Here is a 19,453-nt window from a genome sequence, read left to right on the forward strand (position 1 = left end):
CTTTTGGCAAACCCACACTTGCTTTATTACTGTAGCTTTTATAATGAGTCTTGAACTCAGGTAGTCTGCCGGGATTTTATTTGGAGTTGTGTTGACTCTGTGGACCAATTTTACGAGAAATGGTATCTTCACAATATTGAGCCTTCTAATCCATGAGCATGGCATACTTTCTGCATTTATTTGGGTGTTTGATTGCTTTCAGCAATGTTTTATGGTTGTCAGTGTAGAAGTCTTATGCATCCTTCATTAAATTTATCCCTAAGTATTTGATGCTTTTTGACACTATTGTAAAATGGCATTGTTTTTTAAATTTTATTTTCAGATTGTTCATTGCTAGTATGTATAAATTGCTCATGATTGATTTTTGTACATTGACTTTGTATCCTGCGGCATTTCTACATCCACCTATTAGTTTTCTTGTAGGTTCCTTGGGGTTTTTCACATAAGCAATCATTATCACTTCAGAAACACTTTTACGGGATGCCTGGGCAGCTCAGTCGGTTGAGCATCCGACTCTGGCTCAGGTCATGGTCTCAGGGTCTGTGAGTTCAAGCCGCACGTCGGGTTCTCTGCTGTCAGCACAGAGCCCACTTCAGATCCTCTGTCTCCCTCTTTCTCTGCCCCTTCCCCTACTTACTGTCTTTCTCAAAAATAATAAACATTTTTTTTAAAAAAGAAATATTTTTACTTTTTCCTTTCCAATTTCATGCTTTTTCTTACTTTTCCTTATTTCACTAAGACCTTCAATTTGATGTTGAGTAGAAGTGGTGAGTGTGGGCATGCTTGCCTTGTTCCTGATATTAGGGATAAAAAATTCATACCATTGTGTATGATGTTTTTTGAAGCTGCCCTTTATCGAGTTATAGGAATTCTTTTTTAAAATTTTTTATTAACATTTATTTATTTTCAAGGGGGGGGAGGGGCGGAAAGAGAGGGAGACACAGAATCTGAAGCAGGCTCCAGGCGCTGAGCTGTTAGCACAGAGCCTAATGCGGGGCTTGAACCCACGAACTGTGAGATCATGACCTGAACTGAAGTTGGATGCTCAGGGGACTGAGCCACCTAGGTACCCTTATAGAAGTTCTTTTTAAATCCTAGCTTGTTTAAGAGTTTTTTAAAATCATGGTTACATGTTGAATTTTGTCAAATGTTTTTATCCTCATCTTATTAATCATATGAGTTGTTTTTATTTTGTTAATATGTGAGTTATTTATTTTCAAATGTTAAATTAACCTTATATTTCTGAGATAGATACTAGTTGTTTATGATATATAACCCTTAATATATATTGTTGAGTTATATTAACTGATATTTTGTTTTAAATATTTTCATTTTCATAAGTGATTCTGGTTATAGTTTTCCTTTTTTTCAATGTTGTCGGGTTTTGGTATTAGGATTATGCTGGCCACATAAATGAGTTGTGAAGTGTTCCCTTTTCTATTTTCTGAAATAGTCTGTGGAAGATTGTTATTCTTGGGGCGCCTGGGTGGCTCAATTGGCTGAGCATCCAACTTTGGCTCAGGTCATGATCTCACTGTTTGTGAGTTCAAGCCCCACATCGGGCTCTGTGCTGACAGTTCAGAGCCTGGAGCCCGCTTCAGATATCTCCCTCTCTCTCTGCCCCTCCCTGCCCCCCGCACTCTGTTTTTTTCTCTCTCTCTCAAAAGTAAATAAACATTTAAAAAAGGCTTTAAAAAGGTTTACTGCTTGTGCATTCTGTTCTATCATAATAGAAATCTATTAAAATAATTAGCAAAATGAATCGCACAGAAGGCGTCTGCTTTTGGAATTTAGAAAAAGTCTTGCTAGCAATATGATCAGATTAATGTTCAAAGTAAAAGGTTCAAACTGCTTAATGAAGCATAAACATGTTTCTTTTATCCTTTGTTGTCTAATTTATTTTTCTTTTCAAATTTTTATTTAAATCCTAGTTAAGGGGCGCCTGGGTGGCTCAGTCAGTTAAGCATCTGACTTCAGCTCAGGTCATGATCTCACAGTTTGTGAGTTCAAGTCCTGCATCAGGCTCTGTGTTGACAGCTTGGAGCCTGGAGCCTGCTTCAGAATCTGTGTCTCCCTCTCTCTCTCTGCCCCTCCCCTACTCACACTCTGTGTCTCTCTCTCTCTCTCTCAAAAATAAATAAACATAAAAATTAAAAAAAAAATAAATCCTAGTTAACATACAGTACAATATTGGTTTCAGGAATAGAATTCACTGATTCATCACTTACACACAACACCCAGTGCTCATCATAACAAGTGCCCTATTTAGTACCCATCACCCATGTAGCCCATCTCTGCACCCACATCCCCTCCAAGAACCCTCAGTTTGTTCTCTATTGTTAAGAATCTCTTATTGTTTGTTTCCCTCTTTTTTTACACTCCCATATGTTCATCCGTTTTGTTTCTTAAATTCCACACATGAGTGAAAACATATGGCATTTGTCTTTCTCTGCCGAACTTATTTCGCTTAGCATATATACTCCAGCTCCATCCACATCATTGCAAATGGCAAGATTTCATTCTTTTTGATGGATGGGTAATATTCGTGTGTGTGTGTGTGTGTGTGTGTGTGTGTGTGTGTGTGTGTGTGGTGTGTGTATACATGCCATATCTTCTTTATCCATTCATCATTCAATGGACATTTGGGCTCTCTCCATAGTTTGGCTGTTGTTGATAATGCTGTTATAAACACGGTGCATGTACCCCTTTGAATCTGTATTTTTGTATCCTTTTGGTAAATACCTAGAAGTGCAACTGCTGGATTGTAGGGTAGTTCTACTTTTAGTTTTTTGAGGAGCCTCCGTACTGTTTTCAGAGCAGCTACACCAGTTTGTATTCCCACCAGCAGTGCAAGAGGGTTCTGCTTTCTCCACATCTTCGCCAACACCTTGTTGTTTCCTGTGTTGTTAATTTTAGCCATTCTGACAGGTATCTCATCAAGTGGTATCTCATCATCGTTTTGATTTGTATTTTCCTGGTGATGACTGATGTTGAGCATCTTTTCATGTGTCTGTTAGCCATTTGGATGTCTTCTTTGGAAAAATGTCTATTCATGTCTTTTGCCTGTTTCTTTTTTTTTAATGTTTTTATTTATTTTTGAGACAGAGGAGGGGCAGAGAGAGAAAGGGAGACACAGAATCTGAAGCAGGCTCCAGGTTCCGAGCTGTCGGCACAGAGCCCGACACAGGGCTCAAACTCACAGACTGTGAGATCATGACCTGAGCTGAAGTCAGACGCTTAACCGACTGAGCCACCCAGGCGCCCCATCTTTTTCCTATTTCTTAACTGGAGTATTTGTTTTTTGGGTGTTGAGTTTGAGAAGTTCTTTATACATTTTGGTTTCTAACCCTTCATCAGATATATCATTTGCAAATATCTTCTCCTATTCCATAGGCTACCTCTTAGTTTTGTTGATTGTTTCCTTCACTGTGCAGGAGATTTTATCTTCATGAAGTCCCAGTAGTTCATTTTTGCTTATGTTTCCCTTGCCTCCAGTGATGTGTCTAGTAAGAAGTTGCTATGGCTGAGGTCAAAGACGTTGCTGCCTACGTTCTCTTCTAGGGTTTTGATGGTTTGCTTTCTCTCACATTTAGGTCCTTCATCCATTTGGAATTTACTTTTGTATATGGTATAAGAAAGTGATCCAGTTTCATTCTTCTGCATGTTGCTGTCCAGTTTTCCCAACACCATTTGCTGAAGAGACTGTATTTCTTTATATTGGATATTCTTTCCTGCTTTGTCGAAGATTAGTTGACCATATAGTTGTGGGTCTATTTCTGGATTTTCTATTTTGTTCTATTGATCTATGTGTCTGTTTTTGTACCAGTACCATACTGTCTTGATGATTAGAGCTTTGTTATATAGCTTGAAGTCTGGAATCATGATGTCTCCAGCTTTGCTTTTCTTTTTCAAGATTGCTTTGGCTATTCAGGGTCTTTTGTAGTTCCTTGCAAACTTTAGGATTGTTTGTTCTAGCTCTTGAAAAATGCTGGTGGTATTTTGATAGGGATTGCAGTAAATATGTAGATTGCTTTAGGGAGTATAGACATTTTAACAATGTTTGTTCTTCCAATCCAGGAGCGTGGAATAATTTTCCATTTTTTTGTGTCCTCTTCAATTTCTTTCATAAGCTTTCTATAGTTTTCAGAGATCTTGTATCTCTTTGGTTAGGTTTATTCCTAGGTATCTTGTAGTTCTTTGGTGCAGTTGCAAATGGGATCAATTCCTTGATTTCTTTTTCTGCTGTTTCATAAGTGGTGTATAGAAATGCAACAGATTTCTGAGCATTGATTTAATATCCTGCAACTTTGCTGAATTCATGTATTAGTTCTAACAACATTTTGGTGGAGTCTTTCGGGTTTTCTACAGAGTATCATGTCATCTGCAAATAGTGAAGTTTGACTTCTTCCTTGCCAGTTTGGGTACCTTTTATTTTTTTTTAATTTTATTTTTTATTTTTTAAAATTTACATCCAAATTAGTTAGCATATGGTGCAACACTGATTTCAGGAGTAGATTCCTTAATGCCCCTTACCCATTTAGCCCACCCCCCTCCCACAACCCCTCCCGTAACCCTCAGTTTGTTCTCCATATTTATGAGTCTCTTCTGTTTTGTCCCCTCCCTGTTTTTATATTATTTTTGTTTCCCTTCCCTTATGTTCATCTGTTTTGTCTCTTAAACCTTTTATTTCTTTTTGTTATCTGATTGCTGAAGCTAAGACTTCAGCACTATGTTAAATAGTAATGGTGAGAGTGGACATCCCTGTCTTATTCCTGACTAGAGAGGAAGAGCTCTCGGCATAAATATGTTTTCCAGTGGCACAAAAGAAATTAAGTGCTAAGCAGGCTAAATGGAGGAAGAAAGTATAAATGTGTCTTTTGATTTAAGAATAAACTGGACTTTTTGAGGCATTTTTGTGAGTGGCAAATAGAATGCAAGCTTGCACCACAGGTTTTATCTAGACCGTCGACTCTTCATTTATGTACTGTTCATTGAATCTGTGGGCTCAGGAAAGGTGTAGGGAAGCTTTTTATTGCAGATTTTTTGCATTAAAAATTGGTACTGGTGATGTAAATATTGTCCAATACAGCAGGGGTTTAGAAGCTAACTTAATTATTTGTAAGTTTTATATTTATACTCATTATATATATTATATTAATATATAATATAATAATATATAATTATATGTATAATTTAAAGTGAAAAGCAGAACCTCTTCTGTATATTAATATGTATAATATTATAATTATATATATATACATATATATATATAATATATATAATTTAAAGTGAAAAACAGAACCACTTCTAAAACCATGACTCGGAATCCAGTGCTTAATATCTCCAGAATACATTAAAGCCAAGCGTGTGAGAATAAAAACACGACATAAGAATAAAAGGATGAGATTTTTGGCTGGGATATGTATCCAGAATACAGCATCAAAGTGACCAACGGGGTAAAACTGAACTTGATGACTCAGAGCATTCTCACAATCTAAAATCTCTTGCTGAGGAAATAATGTATAATTTTTCCATTTTAACGTTATCAAGAATCTCATATGTCTCATGCACTATACTGGTCATGGAAACATCTGTGATTCCCACTCTGGGTGAAAATAGTGTATTCATTATGTTGACGCTGGGGCACCTGGGTGGCTCAGTCGGTTGAGCGTCTGACTTCAGCTCAGGTCATGATCTCACAGTCCATGAGTTCGAGCCCCACATCAGGCTCTGTGCTGACCGCTTGCTCAGAGCCTGGAGCCTGCTTCAGATTCTGTGTCTCCTTCTCTCTCTGCCCCTCCCCCACTCACGCTTTGTCTCACTCTGTTTCTCAAAAATAAATAAATAAATGTAAAATTTTTTTTTAATTATATTAAAGCTTATTTGCAGTAACAAAGAGATTATAAGGTAAAGTGACTTAAATACTGAAGAATATTCCTCTCTCAGATAAAGTTGCTAATATCACAGCCCTTTGGAAAACCTTGTTGCTCATGTTTATTTGGGAATCCAGGTTCCTTCCATTACATAATCCGGCCATCTCTTGGGTTTGTGCATGCGTGTGTGTGTGTGTGTGTGTGTGTGCGCCACCTGCACATTTGTATCTGTGTTGCTGCCAAGGCCAGGTTTTAGTAAAGCAAGAAGGCCGAAGAGGGTATAGAGAAAACATGCCTACTGTCGCAGTGCGCTGACTTGAAAGTGGCAGCTATCGTATTCTCTCACGTTCTGTTGATGAGAACGTTGTCACATGGCCAAACCAATTTTCTCAAAGGAGGCTGAGAAATGCTATCATGACTGGGCAGCCATATGCCTGGCTACTTTCCTGTTATTGCAAAAGAATGCTGAAATAGGTTGTAGTGGACAGCTTTCAGTCTACCACAGAGAGCCGATCTTCTCTCTGATTTTATGCTTCTTGTTAGATGTGTATGATTTTAGGTCCAACAAAACAGTTATACCTAGATGGAGAGTTGGAGTGTGGATATCTACTTATTCTTTTATATAGGCCAGAATAGCTATCACCCCCAGTATTTTTCCTATAGGCGTAAGTTTTTCTCGATTTTATGGAGATTGACATACATCACTGTATAGATTTAAGGTGTACTGCATCATGATCTAACTTAAATACATCGTGGAAGATCAGCACAATAAGTTTAGTTAAAACCCATTGCATAAGATACCAAAAAAAAAAAAGGTTTTTTTTTCCTTATGATGAGAACTTTAATGATCTACTCTGCTGGCAAATTAAATTGGCTTTTTGATCACATTAATTTGGTCTAGTTGCTAATAAACAAAAAGGAACAAGACTAGTGAGGATTTAGAATCAAAAGCTAATGAGGACTTAGACTCTGAATCACCTCCTCCAAACCTAGTCTATCCACAGATTATTTTCCCTTAAAACCTTTGTCTTTTTTTTTTTTTTCAACATTTATTTATTTTTGGGACAGAGAGAGACAGAGCATGAACGGGCGAGGGCAGAGAGAGAGGGAGACACAGAATCGGAAACAGGCTCCAGGCTCTGAGCCATCAGCCCAGAGCCCGACGCGGGGCTCGAACTCACGTACCGCGAGATCGTGACCTGGCTGAAGTCGGACGCTTAACCGACTGCGCCACCCAGGTGCCCCAAAAACCTTTGTCTTTTAAAACTTCAGTCCACCCTACTTTATATCCGAGCCTCCTACCAAAATAGAGCTAGATTGGTTATGTTGAACTCCGATCTCCAATGCTTAATAACTTATGTTTTAGTGCAAATTATACGTATAACCATTCTGAGCTTTACTTTCCTTATCTACGATAGGTAGATAATAATAGAAATATCTAATAATAGAAAATACCTCAAAGGGCTTTTGAAAGGATTGAGTGAGTGTGTGTGTGTGTTTCTTTTTTTTTATTTTTTACTTTTTTTAATGTTTACTTTTGAGAGAGAGAAAGAGAGACAAAGTGTGAGTGGGGGAGGGGCAGAGAGAGAGGGAGACACAGAATCCTAAGCAGGCTCCAGGCTCTGAGCTGTCAGCAAAGAGCCTGAGGCAAGACTGGAACCTACAAACTGTGAGATTATGACCTGAGCTGAAGCCTGACGTTTAACTGACTGAGCCACCCAGGCGCCCCACTGTCTTGAAATTCTCAATAATGTGAAATTTTGACATTTTTAATGTTTATTTATTTTTGAGAGTTGGGGCGGAGGGGGAGAGCAGGCTCCAGGATCCAAGGTGTCAGCACAGAGCCTGACGCGGGGCTTGAACTTAGGAGCCACAAGATCATGACCTGAGCTGAAGTCGTACGCTTAACCGACTGAGCCACCCAGGCACCCCAATGTGTGTATGTATTTCTCAGAACAATGCTTGGAACATCATAAGTGTCATGCAGGAACTTGGCACATAGTAAGTGCTATATGTGTATTTCTTGTTATCACTGTCATTATCATCATCATATATACTGGTTTCCCTGTGTTCAATTTGGATTAGCTTATGTGTACCTTTTAATACCCTGCTATCTATTCTTTGTGTCAATTTTACTTTTTCTTTCTCTTTTTAGATGGGAGGCTTGGGATTAAGACCCCACAAAGAAGAATTTCTGGAAAAGCTTCATTTCATAGTGAAATGGAGGGTGAAGATACAACAGATGATTCATTGTATTCCATTTTAGAAGAACTGTGGCAAGATTCTGAACAGATTAAAAGATATCAGGAAAAACAGAGCAAACCTCTGAGTCATGCTGTTTTCATCAATAAGAAAATATTGAATACAGAGTGGGACTTTGAATATAAAGACAGTGGAAAATTTGTGCCTTCAAGCCCAAATCGTATTCCTTCACAGAAAAGACCCCATAAACGTGACTCATTTGGAAAGAGTTTTAAGCAGAATTTAGACTTACATACTCCTAGTAAAAACACTGCAACAAAGAATTTTGATAAAAATATTGGACGTGGTCAAGTTTTCACTCAGAGCTCTTCTTATACTAGCCATGCAAATACTCCTACAGGAGGGCAATTCTGTGAAAGTAATCAGTGTGGAAAAGTCCTCAGCCTTAAACAAGCATTCAGTCACAATCTGAAATTTCCTGCTGGGGAGAAAACAAATGTGTGTACTGAGTTTGGGAAGATCTTCACCCAGAAGTCACACCCCTTTGCACCCCAGAGAATCCATACTATGGAAAAACCTCGCGAACTTGGCAAATGTGTAAATGTTTTTACACAGAAGCCACTACTCAGTATATATCTGAGAGTTCATAGAGACGAAAAATTGTACATATGTCCTGACTGTGGGAAGGCATTCATCCATAATTCAGAATTAATTATGCATAAGAAAACTCATACTAGAGAAAAACCCTATAAATGCAGTGAATGTGGAAAATCATTTTTCCAGGTGTCATCTCTACTTAGGCATCAGACCACTCATACTGGAGAAAAACTCTATGAATGCAGTGAATGTGGGAAAGGCTTCTCCCTGAACTCAGCCCTCAATGTGCATCAGAAAATTCATACTGGGGAGAGACACCACAAATGTAGTGAGTGTGGGAAAGCCTTTACCCAAAAATCAACACTCAGGATGCATCAGAGAATTCACACAGGAGAGAGATCTTATATATGTACTGAATGTGGGCAGGCCTTCATCCAGAAAGCACACTTGATTGCCCATCAAAGAATTCATACTGGAGAGAAGCCTTATGAATGCAGTGACTGTGGGAAGTCTTTCCCTTCTAAGTCACAACTCCAGATGCATAAGCGAATTCACACAGGAGAGAAACCCTATATATGCACTGAATGTGGGAAGGCCTTTACCAACAGATCAAATCTCAATACTCACCAGAAATCTCATACTGGAGAGAAGTCTTACATATGTGCTGAATGTGGAAAGGCCTTCACTGACCGGTCAAATTTCAATAAACACCAGACCATTCATACTGGAGAGAAACCCTATGTTTGTGCTGACTGTGGCAGGGCCTTCATCCAGAAGTCAGAGTTAATTACACATCAGAGAATTCATACTACAGAGAAGCCTTATAAATGTCCTGAATGTGAAAAATCCTTCTCCAAGAAACCACATCTCAAAGTACATCAGCGAATTCACACAGGAGAGAAACCTTACATGTGTGCCGAATGTGGGAAGGCCTTCACTGACCGGTCAAATTTCAATAAGCACCAGACAATTCATACTGGAGAGAAACCCTATAAATGCAGTGACTGTGGAAAGGGCTTCACTCAGAAATCAGTTCTGAGTATGCATCGCAATATTCATACATGAAAGTAACCCTGTTTCTTAAAAATGAGAAAGCCTTATCACAGAAGTCAGGTCTACATGTGTATTATGAAATCTATCCAAGACAGACCCTACATGAATACACTGCGTAATAAAAAGCATTTTTCAGGCTCTTGCACCTGAGATGAGAAAAACTATTCCAGAGACCCTCTAAGAATGCATTGATTCAAAGGGACTTTTCATATTTGCATGGCTTCACAAAATAGAATCGAATCCTGTCAGTTTGGGGAAAATGCTGTCAGTTTGATGCATTAGGTAAAGCCTTCCTGTAGAAAGTGTGATAAGGCAAATTGTTACCCAATTCTTTATAGATGGAGCGAGCAAAATTATGTAAATGACAGTCATGTTTACTGTGTTATATTAGGCAATTTAAAGTGGCAACAAAGTGAAAGGAAGAACAACAAAATAATGTATTTGATGTGTAAACCTACACTCAGTTCTGTAGGGTGTTTGTGGCAGAACACATTGCACAACAGAAGGAATAATTGAATTGAAGTTCTTTTTTGAATTTAATATAATTGTGTCTGTCAAATATGTTTCCTATTGAATCCTCCCGCGAATCCACAGTTTTAATGTCATTATGGTTTTATATATACCCACATCTGCAGATATACTCTTACATGAACACATAAATATAATCCTATCATTCATACTGGTTTCCACAACATTCTATTTTTATCTTCTTTAATTGTGGTACAATGCAAAATAGCCACAGACCTCTCCCATCCTTGTATGCACACCCCTTTGCAATGTTACTCTTTTTTTCTTTTATTAAGAGGTAGAACTCTGTCTGCTCCTTGACTCTCGGCTTGGCCATGTGATTTGCTTTGGCCAACGTACATTAGCAAAGAGATTCAAGAAGAGGCCTGGAGAAAAGTCTGCCTTGAGGCTTATCTTCTCTTGCTGCTCTTTGGAATTCTGAGACCTTCCTGTGAAGAAACTCAAGAGTACTCAGCTGGAGGGTGAGAAGCCACATGGAACAGAAATGAGCCAGCACAGATGAGGCCTCTGAGACCAACTGCCAGACATGAGAGTGAGGCCTTCCTCAACCTCCAGCCCCAGCCAAACTGGCCCACACCAAAAGAGCCATACCAGTTAACCAGGCCAACCAGAATTGGGGGATAAATAAAATGATTCTTGTTTTAAGCTGCTAAGTTTTTGGTAGTTTGTTGCACAGAAAATGCTAAGCAATACCTAAAAGTGTATGCTTGCGGAGATATTGTACCAAAACCTAAGACATGTGGCATTAGCTTTGGGCCCGGGCGGCAGGTGGAGACTGGAAAAACAATGAGGAAAACTGTTAAGAAAGGCTGAAAAAGATGGCAGCTTATGTTATTTACTAAGGAAAAGAATAAAACAGTTACCATGCTGTGTGAGAAGATAGAGAATATACCAGATGAACTTGTGGATCTGGCTAAGGAGATTTCCAACAGAATGTTGGAAATATCAATTGGCTTCTTTTTAGCTGCATATGGTAAGGTACAAAAAGAGATGAACTAAGGAAATAACTGTTCCATTTGCAAGCAGAATTCAGAAGAAATATTTAAAAAGCCAGGACTTGCTGGGTTGGAAAATAACTATTTCTCACATCTCCAGTCTCTCCGGACATCAAAATATTCTCAAGGTGAAAAGTGGCCTCAGGGTAGAGATCAAATCATGGGTGTGGCTATAAGACCCTTTGTTAAAATGTGTGGAATATTTAAGTTGGTGTTTGGGAAACTCAGCTAAACCAGATGGCTTCTAAAAACTTCATGACATCGTCCAGGAACCTGACATATTGATAAAGTAGAGAAGGGGCCTGTCTTAAAAAGAATGGTCAGTGTGGCATTTGGGGCATGGAGTAAATACAAACCAGATTCATAGAACACCTATAAAGTTTCTAATAGAGTTTTACTACCTCCAGGTTGGACTCAAAGGAATTGAAACAGTCCAAAATGAAAAGTGGTCTCTGGACTACCTTTTCTAACTTCTATGAACATGAAGCAAGCAGAGAAAGTTATTCAGCTGCCATTTCTTATGGAAAAAGAAGGATGTCTCAGAAAGGAGACCCAAGAACAATATATTAAAATGGACTGGGAAGCTGTTCCCAGGTAGAACTGTGACCCAATCAAGAAACATCCTGCCCCTGGAGCAGGGAGATCTGACAACATTTGCTCTGTGGGATTTCAGAATTATTATGGAACAGTGACTAATATGTGCCTCTTGTTCCTCCCTTCTTTTAAATGAAAGTGTCTATTGCAGTTCTCCAGTCCCTACCCTATCTTTCCATTTGTGTGTGTGTGTTTTGAGTGTCTGTGTGTGTGTGGGGGGGGGGGGGTGATGGTCATATAACCTACCATTTAGCTCACAGGTCTCTGGATCAAGAAACAAATTGCACCCAAGGAGCTTCAGCCACATCTGAACCTGATACAGAAGACTTGAGGTCCTGGATTTGATGCCATAATTTGGGATAAGACATTTGGAGGTCTTGGAATGAGGATGAACATATTTTGCATGGTGTGATATATAAATAGTGACCAGAAGATAGATTGTGTTAGATAGAAAAACGTTACAAATTTCTACCATCCCTATATGTGTGTCCCTTTACAATCTTTATTTTGCTTTGTGTTTCAGTTGGGATAACTTCTATTAACCTATCTTCAAGTTCACTAATTTTAACCCCTTCCCTGTTAGGTCTGTTTAACCCCTACTTCTGTTAGGTCTACTGATGAACCCATGAAAGGCATTCTTCATCTCAGTTATGTTTTCTTTTTTATTTCTAGCATTTCCATTTGACTCTTCTAGTTTTCATTTTTCTGCTGAAATTCCCCATCTGTTCATACCTGTTGTTCACACTTCCCACCATCCTCTCTAACATATGAATCATTGTTATTTTAAATTCCCTATTTGATAGTACTAACAACTGGGTCAGCTGAGTCTAGATTTATTTTTATTGCTCTGTCTCTTAACAGCAGATTGTTTATTCTGTTTTGCATCTAATAATTTTTGGCTGAATGTAAGATATTGTATGTAGGAGAGTAGAAACTGAGATAAAGAATATTTATTCCTGGAAATAATCATGGCTGCTCTTTTGATAAATCATTAGAGAGGAAGGGGGGAAGGTCCATCTAGTCAGAATTTGGGCTGGATTTAGGTTTTGTTGTTGCTGTGGTTATCTTCATTGTACCATAGACTTCAAATTTCTCTAGTATTACCTTGGGCTTAATGTAGGCATTGGTTTTACAGATCATTTTTCTCAATATTCTTGCACCACCCTTGCCTTTAGACCTTTCCCGTGTGCCTGCATCTCAGGGAGGATCTCTCTCCATGCCCATGTCTCTCCCTTAGTAGTAGACTACTGTTATTACTTGGGTCGTAGTGACCCGATGAGTAGGGGGCAGGAGTTGTCCTAAACCAACCTTAGTTTTAGGCAGGCCCTGTATCCCTAGGTCTTGAGGGTGGTGCTTTTTCAGTGATCCTGCACCTCCCCGTTGGTAACATGCCTTTAATGGTCTGAGCTCAGGATGATTACCTGCCCTTCCCCCAAGAATGGAAGTTTTTTTTTTCCCTTTTCCCTTTTCTCTAGCCACAGTGGATCTGCACCTGTATCTGGGAACAACAGGGTTTGCATCACTTCTCTTTAAGTGGCTTAAGGCTTTTGTTCATTAAGGAAATAGGGTCCCATTGGGGCTTCGTGCTATTTCTGTATCAGCAGCTTTCCCCTTGCAGGCCTATACCACTGAGAGAGGCTTTCTCCAGTCTCCTTCCCTACCCCCATTATTTCTTGTGAGGATCCAGTGGAGGTTTGTAGGGAAGAGCTTGCAAGTGAAGGCCAACTACCTTTAGGTCTCCAGCCCTCAGTGCTTCTATATTCTCATATTACCCCACACTCAGCCTTTAGAACTTCATTAAAACTTCTTGCTGAAATTTTAGCTGCTGGCATGGTGGGCCCATATTCCTTCTTGCTTTGCCACAGGTGATCCAGGGACAACTTCGTGTCTCCCTTGAGGCACTTGTCTTATATATAAGCTAGTTGGTTGCTCTATGATCTTAGTTCTCTGGTGAGTTCAAGAAAAGTTATGATTTTATAGATTACCCATATTTTCTTCTTATTATAAGAATGGGAGCTATGCTCTTTCCAGATGTCTATATCCTAGGCAGAAGCCAGAAATCTGGACGGTCTCCTTTGGCCACTAGCAGCAGAAAATATGCCCCCCCCCACCCTTCAATGTGACTCTTCCACTTCACCCATCAAGAGAGAGAGTCTATTTCTCCATCCCTTGAAACTGGGATCGCCATTTCTTTGGCCAATGGGACATTAGCAAATATAACATAAGCAGAGGTTTGATAAGTGCTTGCATATTGAGGTTTGCCCATTCTTGCTCCTCTTTGGAATCCTAAGGACAAGGGTTGTGCTATTAGATGATGAGAGACTTCATGGAGCAGTGATGGAACAGAGATGACCCATCCCAGTTAAAGTTCCCTACGCCAACCAGATTTTCATCTGCCAGACATGCAAATGAAGCTATACTAGCCACCCAACCCTAGCCACCCACAAGCCCACTGTGGTCAGTGTCATCTGAGCTGACCCTGCATGATCCACACTTCCTGGTATCCACGCCTTTTTATAATCTCCTCCTCAAGCTTGGGCTGGATTTAGTGACTTGATTCTAATAAATAGAATGAGGCTGAGGCAATGGGATGTTACTTCCAAGGTGAGGTTACAGAGGGATGTGGCTTCTGTTTTGGATACTCAGATGGCTCACCCTAGGGGAAGCTAGTTGCCATCTCATGAGGCAGATCTATGGAGAGACCCATGTGAGTGAGTTTGGGAACATATCCTCCCAGCGTAGCCTTCAGATGAGAGCCCCAAATGACAGTCTTTTGAAGATCTTCAGCCAGAGGCACCCTTCTGAGCCTCACTTGAATTCCTGACCCACAGAAACTGTGAGATAAATATTTGTTGTTTTAAGCTGCTAAATTTTAGGGTAACTTGTAACATATTAATAGATTAATAATACACTGACCCAGACTAGAAAAACTCTGCCATCCATCTCACCCATCCCAGACAACTCACAGAATCATGGATTAAGTATTGATTGTTTTAAGCCACTAAGTTTTGGGTGGCTTGTTACCCAGAAAAAGGTAACTAATACATTTACTATTTACTGAATTTCCTTCTCCACTCTTCATCTCCAACAGATAAACAGTACTAATCAACTACTATGAACACTTTTCATGTTTTAATCTGTGCTCTTAATTATATATAGACATATGTATGTTACCATGCTTATAATCAGAGAGAAGCTATGTAAGAATTATTTTTTTCCTTGATTTTCAAATATGGGATCTTCTCATACAACTGTCTCTGCATCTTGCTTTATTCCCCAATAATAACTATTTTGAATGGTTGCATGATAGTTCATAGGGATGAAATAAAATAATTTATTCAATCTTTTTCTTATTAAGGTTTATACACCTGTCACTTCTCAGCCTTTTGGCTAAGATCAAGTGAAGATTTAGACACACACACACACACACACACACACACACACACACATCCTTTTTTCAACCTTTTGTTACTAGGAACAATGCAGTTAAAAATATTAAGAGTTAGTTTGTATAGTGGTTAGGTAGATGGGCTCAAGAACCTGTCTGCTAGGGTTTTAATCCTGGCTCTACTAGTTACTAGCTGTGTTACCGTAGGCAGGTTAGTTAACCTTTTTGTCCTATTTTCTTCAGCTTTAAAGGATGTTCACACTAGTACCCATCTTAAAGATTTGACATGAGAAGTGTATTAGCTTCTTAGGGCTGCTGTAACAAATTGAGTGGCTTAAAACAACAGAAATTGTTTGGTCTTACAGTTATGGAGGCCAGAAGTCTGAAATCAAAGTGTCAGCAGGGCCATGTTCCCTCTGAAATCCCTAGGAAAGGAACTTCCATACCTGTCTCCTGGTTTCTGGTAGCCTTGGGCATTCCTTGGCATTAGATAACATTAATCACATGGCCATTTTCTCCCCATGTATCTTCACATTATATTCCCTTTGCATGTCTGTCTCTGTGTCTAATCTTCTTCTTGTAAGGACACAAGTCATATTGAATTAAGCCCACTCTAATGTTAACTTGGTTGCTTTCTATAAAGACTTTTTCCAAACAAGTTTACATTGTGAGGTGCTGGGGGTTAGAACTTGGACATATCTTTTCGGGGAGACATGATTACCCATAACAAGAAGTTAATGCACTTACCTGTATGAAGCACTTAGAACTATGCATGGAGAGTTCTTGATGAATATTAGATATACCCCACTTCCTGTACCTGCTCAAGTCCCCCTATAATTCTCTGTGCCAGGGCAGGATATGAGAGCTTCTCTGTGGTGTCTTAGTCTCATCCAGTTACCTAAAGAAAATGTATTGGGTAACTGGAAAAGTAGGCCTCAGACCAAGGTTTTTGCTTCCAACGTTTGAGGACCAGGCCAAGAGGGATTCATCTATAGAGGATAACAGGAAGGAGCAGCCAGAGGTAAAAACATACCAGGTGAGGAAGGGGCTGACAGAAGACAGTGTTGGAAACACCGTGGAAGCAGTGCTTCAGCGGGGAAATTGTCCAGACTGGAGGTCAACTCATATGAGGATGGAAAACTGCTTCTTGAAATTTGTGACAAGGAGGTCATTGTTAACTTAGATGAGTGTTATTTAAATTTTTTTTAATGTTTACTTTTATTTTTGAGAGAGAGACGGAGCACAAGCGGGGGAGGGGCAGAGAGAGAGAGGGAGACACAGAATCCGAAGCAGGCTCCAGGCTCTGAGCTGTCAGCACAGAGCCCCACGCGGGGCTTGAACTCACGAACCATGAGATCATGACCTGAGCCTAAGTCAGACGCTTAACCTACTGAGCCACCCAGGTGCCCCAATGAGTGTTATTTTAAAAGTGAATTTAACTAAAGGGAAAAAACTTAGCAAACCTGACGGAATTTCTGAACTCAGGTAATGTTACTTCACCACAAAACTTTTTCAGTAGAAAAATAATTAGGTCATTGGGCTGTACTGCTCTGCTGTCTGGGTTATACTAAGAAATGCGTTTTTCAAGAGTCCTATTTGGCTCCAGATTAGAATTGTCCAGAAGTAAAAATTGCATGAGGTTTGGGAGGTCAAAGTGAAGGAATAACCATTACTCTACAAGTCTGAGATTAGATACAGTAGAGGACAGATGCAGAGGTACCCAGAAAGTTTTAATTTTTCCTCTCTCTCTTCCATTCTATATTCCATCCTTCTTTGTATCTCCCAGCCCTGCTGACCACCAGTGATCCCAGGTCTACCACCAGATGCTTGGTTGAGGCCCATAAAGGCAACAGCTTTTCATAGACTTCTCTTTAAGTTCTCCCTTGACAATCTCACTGTGGCAGCTGGATGTGCCTGGCTTCTCAGATTTTCCTGCAAGCTCTGCCTTATCCTCCCATGCCAGCATTTCAAAAGGGCTGTTTTAGTGACTTCTCTAATCTTCCATCTCCCCTTTCCATACCTTTACTTTCCCAGCTACTCTCACAATTGTGCATGGTCGAATTCATATTAAAAAACTCCTTATTCCATAATAATTATAGTGAATCCACTCCCTAATTGAACCCTGACTGCTAAGTTACTTCCTTTTCCTGAAAACTTAGTGAGTGTTGCTTTTCTAAAATTGGGTGATGCCATTGAGAAGTCTTAGGCCAATCTCTCTTTTTGTCTTGTACCTTTCTGCCTTATGATTCTTTTATATACTCAAAGTTAATGATCTTTAGAAGCATATGCCTTGGTCTTGATTTTTGTGAATTAATTTTAGTTACAAAGAGCAGTTTCAATCATGATTCAAGCCTTTCATTTCAGTGAAGTTTTAATTTACCTAAATTTTTTTCTGATCCATTTCTTTTCTTCTTCAAGGATATCAATTATGCATATATAATATGTCTTTGTCATCTTCTCCATCCATTTCATACCAGTCTACATTCATTTAATATCATTATTTATTTTAGTTGTGAGTGATTATCTCTAGCCTCCTGTTCAAAGATAGATCTCCATGAATCTCTCATATTTCTTATTGTCTGGATATTAACAGCCAGTGTGTTCAGATTTATTTATATTCCAGGACAGTAAAGATAGAAAATGTCTTTCTCCCTGGAGAAATTCCCAGAAAAGATCTGCCTACATTCCAGTACGATAGTGTCAGTGTCTCTCTCTCTCTCTCTCTCTCTCTCTCTCTCTCTGAAGAGGAGGATGGGCAATAAAACAATATAGCAATATTGGTTTTCCCCCACATTTTAATTATTCAAATTTCCAATCATATAGAAATACTGAAAGTACAGTGAACACACATAACTTTCACCTAGATTCAACAATATATATGTAAATTTTTTCTGAAAAGTTGATGGTAAGTTATAGACATAGCATTACACTCATAAATACTTGAGCATCCATTTCCTAAAAATAAGGACATTCTCCCACATAACTGGATTATCATTATCAACCTAATTCAATGATACATCATATCTAGCCTATTTTCAGATTTCTTCCATTGACCCCCCAAATATATTTTACAGCTTTATTGAGGTATAATTAGCACATGGTAAATAGAATTTGATGAGATTTGACATATACATGCACTTTTAAAACCATCATTACAATGACAAGCATGTCCCTTGTCATCCAACTGTCCCTCCCCACACCCTTCCCCATCCACAGGCACCACTGATCTGTTTTCAGTCATTATAGATTAGTTGCATTTTCTACAATTTTGTATAAATGGAATCATACAATAGGCACTCTTGTTTGGCTTCTTGCATTTACCGTAATTATTTTGTGATTTATTTGTGTTGTTACATGTATCTATATACGTTCCTTTTTATTGCTAAGTGGTATTTCATTGTATAGATATACCAAATTTGTTTATCCATTCATGTGTTGATTAACATGTGTTATTTCTAATTACAAATAAACTACAATAAAGCTGATATGAACATTTATGTACAAATCTTTGTGTGGACATAGCTTTCATTTATCTTGTATAAATATCTGGGAATGAATGGTTTGGTCATATGGTGAGTGTATATTTAACTTTTTAAGAAACTGCTAAACTGTTTTCCAAAGTGGTGTACCAATCTTGTATTCCAGCGGTATATAAGTGTTTCATTTGCTTCACATCTTTGTCCTCATTGGGCATGATGATTCCTATTAATTTAAGCCATTTTAGTGGGAGTGAAGTGGTATCTCACTGTGGTTTTAATGTACACTCTCCTAATAACTAATGCTGTTGAGAATCTTGTGCTTGTTTGTCATTTATATATCATCTTGGTTGATGTTTCCCTGAAAATATTTCACCCATTTTTAAATTGGGCTGTTTGTCTTATTATTGAATTGTAAGAGTCCTTTATGTATCCTAGATAATAAATCCTTTGTTAGGTATATATTTTGCAAACACTTTTCTCCCAGGTTTGCCTTTTCATCTCAATAACAGAAGAGAAAAAACTTTTAATTTTAATGATTCCAATTCATTTATACTTTCTTTATAGCTCATGCTTTTTGAGTAATGGTTAAGAAATTTTTGCAGAACTCAAAGTCACTAAGATTTTATCTTATGCTTTCATCTAGGTGTGTTATAATATTGGCTCCTCTATTTATTTTTAAAGATTTTATTTTTTTTTAATATATGAAATTTATTGTCAAATTGGTTTCCATACAACACCCAGTGC

The 19,453-nt window shown here is 38.7% G+C and overlaps 1 protein-coding gene across 5 annotated transcripts in view; it reads left to right on the forward strand.

Annotated features, from left to right (window-relative positions):
• Positions 1–12,000, forward strand: part of ZNF81 (zinc finger protein 81) — a 93,181-nt gene extending 81,181 nt beyond the window's left edge. For all 5 annotated transcript variants that reach the window (XM_040469017.1, XM_040469019.1, XM_040469020.1 and 2 more), the window contains one exon: positions 8,029–12,000. In XM_040469017.1, coding sequence (XP_040324951.1) covers positions 8,029–9,737 — 1,709 coding nt within the window. In that variant the 3' untranslated portion in view covers positions 9,738–12,000. The remainder of the gene's footprint in view (positions 1–8,028) is intronic.
• Positions 12,001–19,453: the final 7,453 nt, after the last annotated feature.

This window comes from Herpailurus yagouaroundi, unplaced genomic scaffold (assembly GCF_014898765.1).
Source record: "Herpailurus yagouaroundi ecotype Mexico unplaced genomic scaffold, PumYag 67793, whole genome shotgun sequence".
Lineage (NCBI taxonomy): Eukaryota > Metazoa > Chordata > Mammalia > Carnivora > Felidae > Herpailurus > Herpailurus yagouaroundi.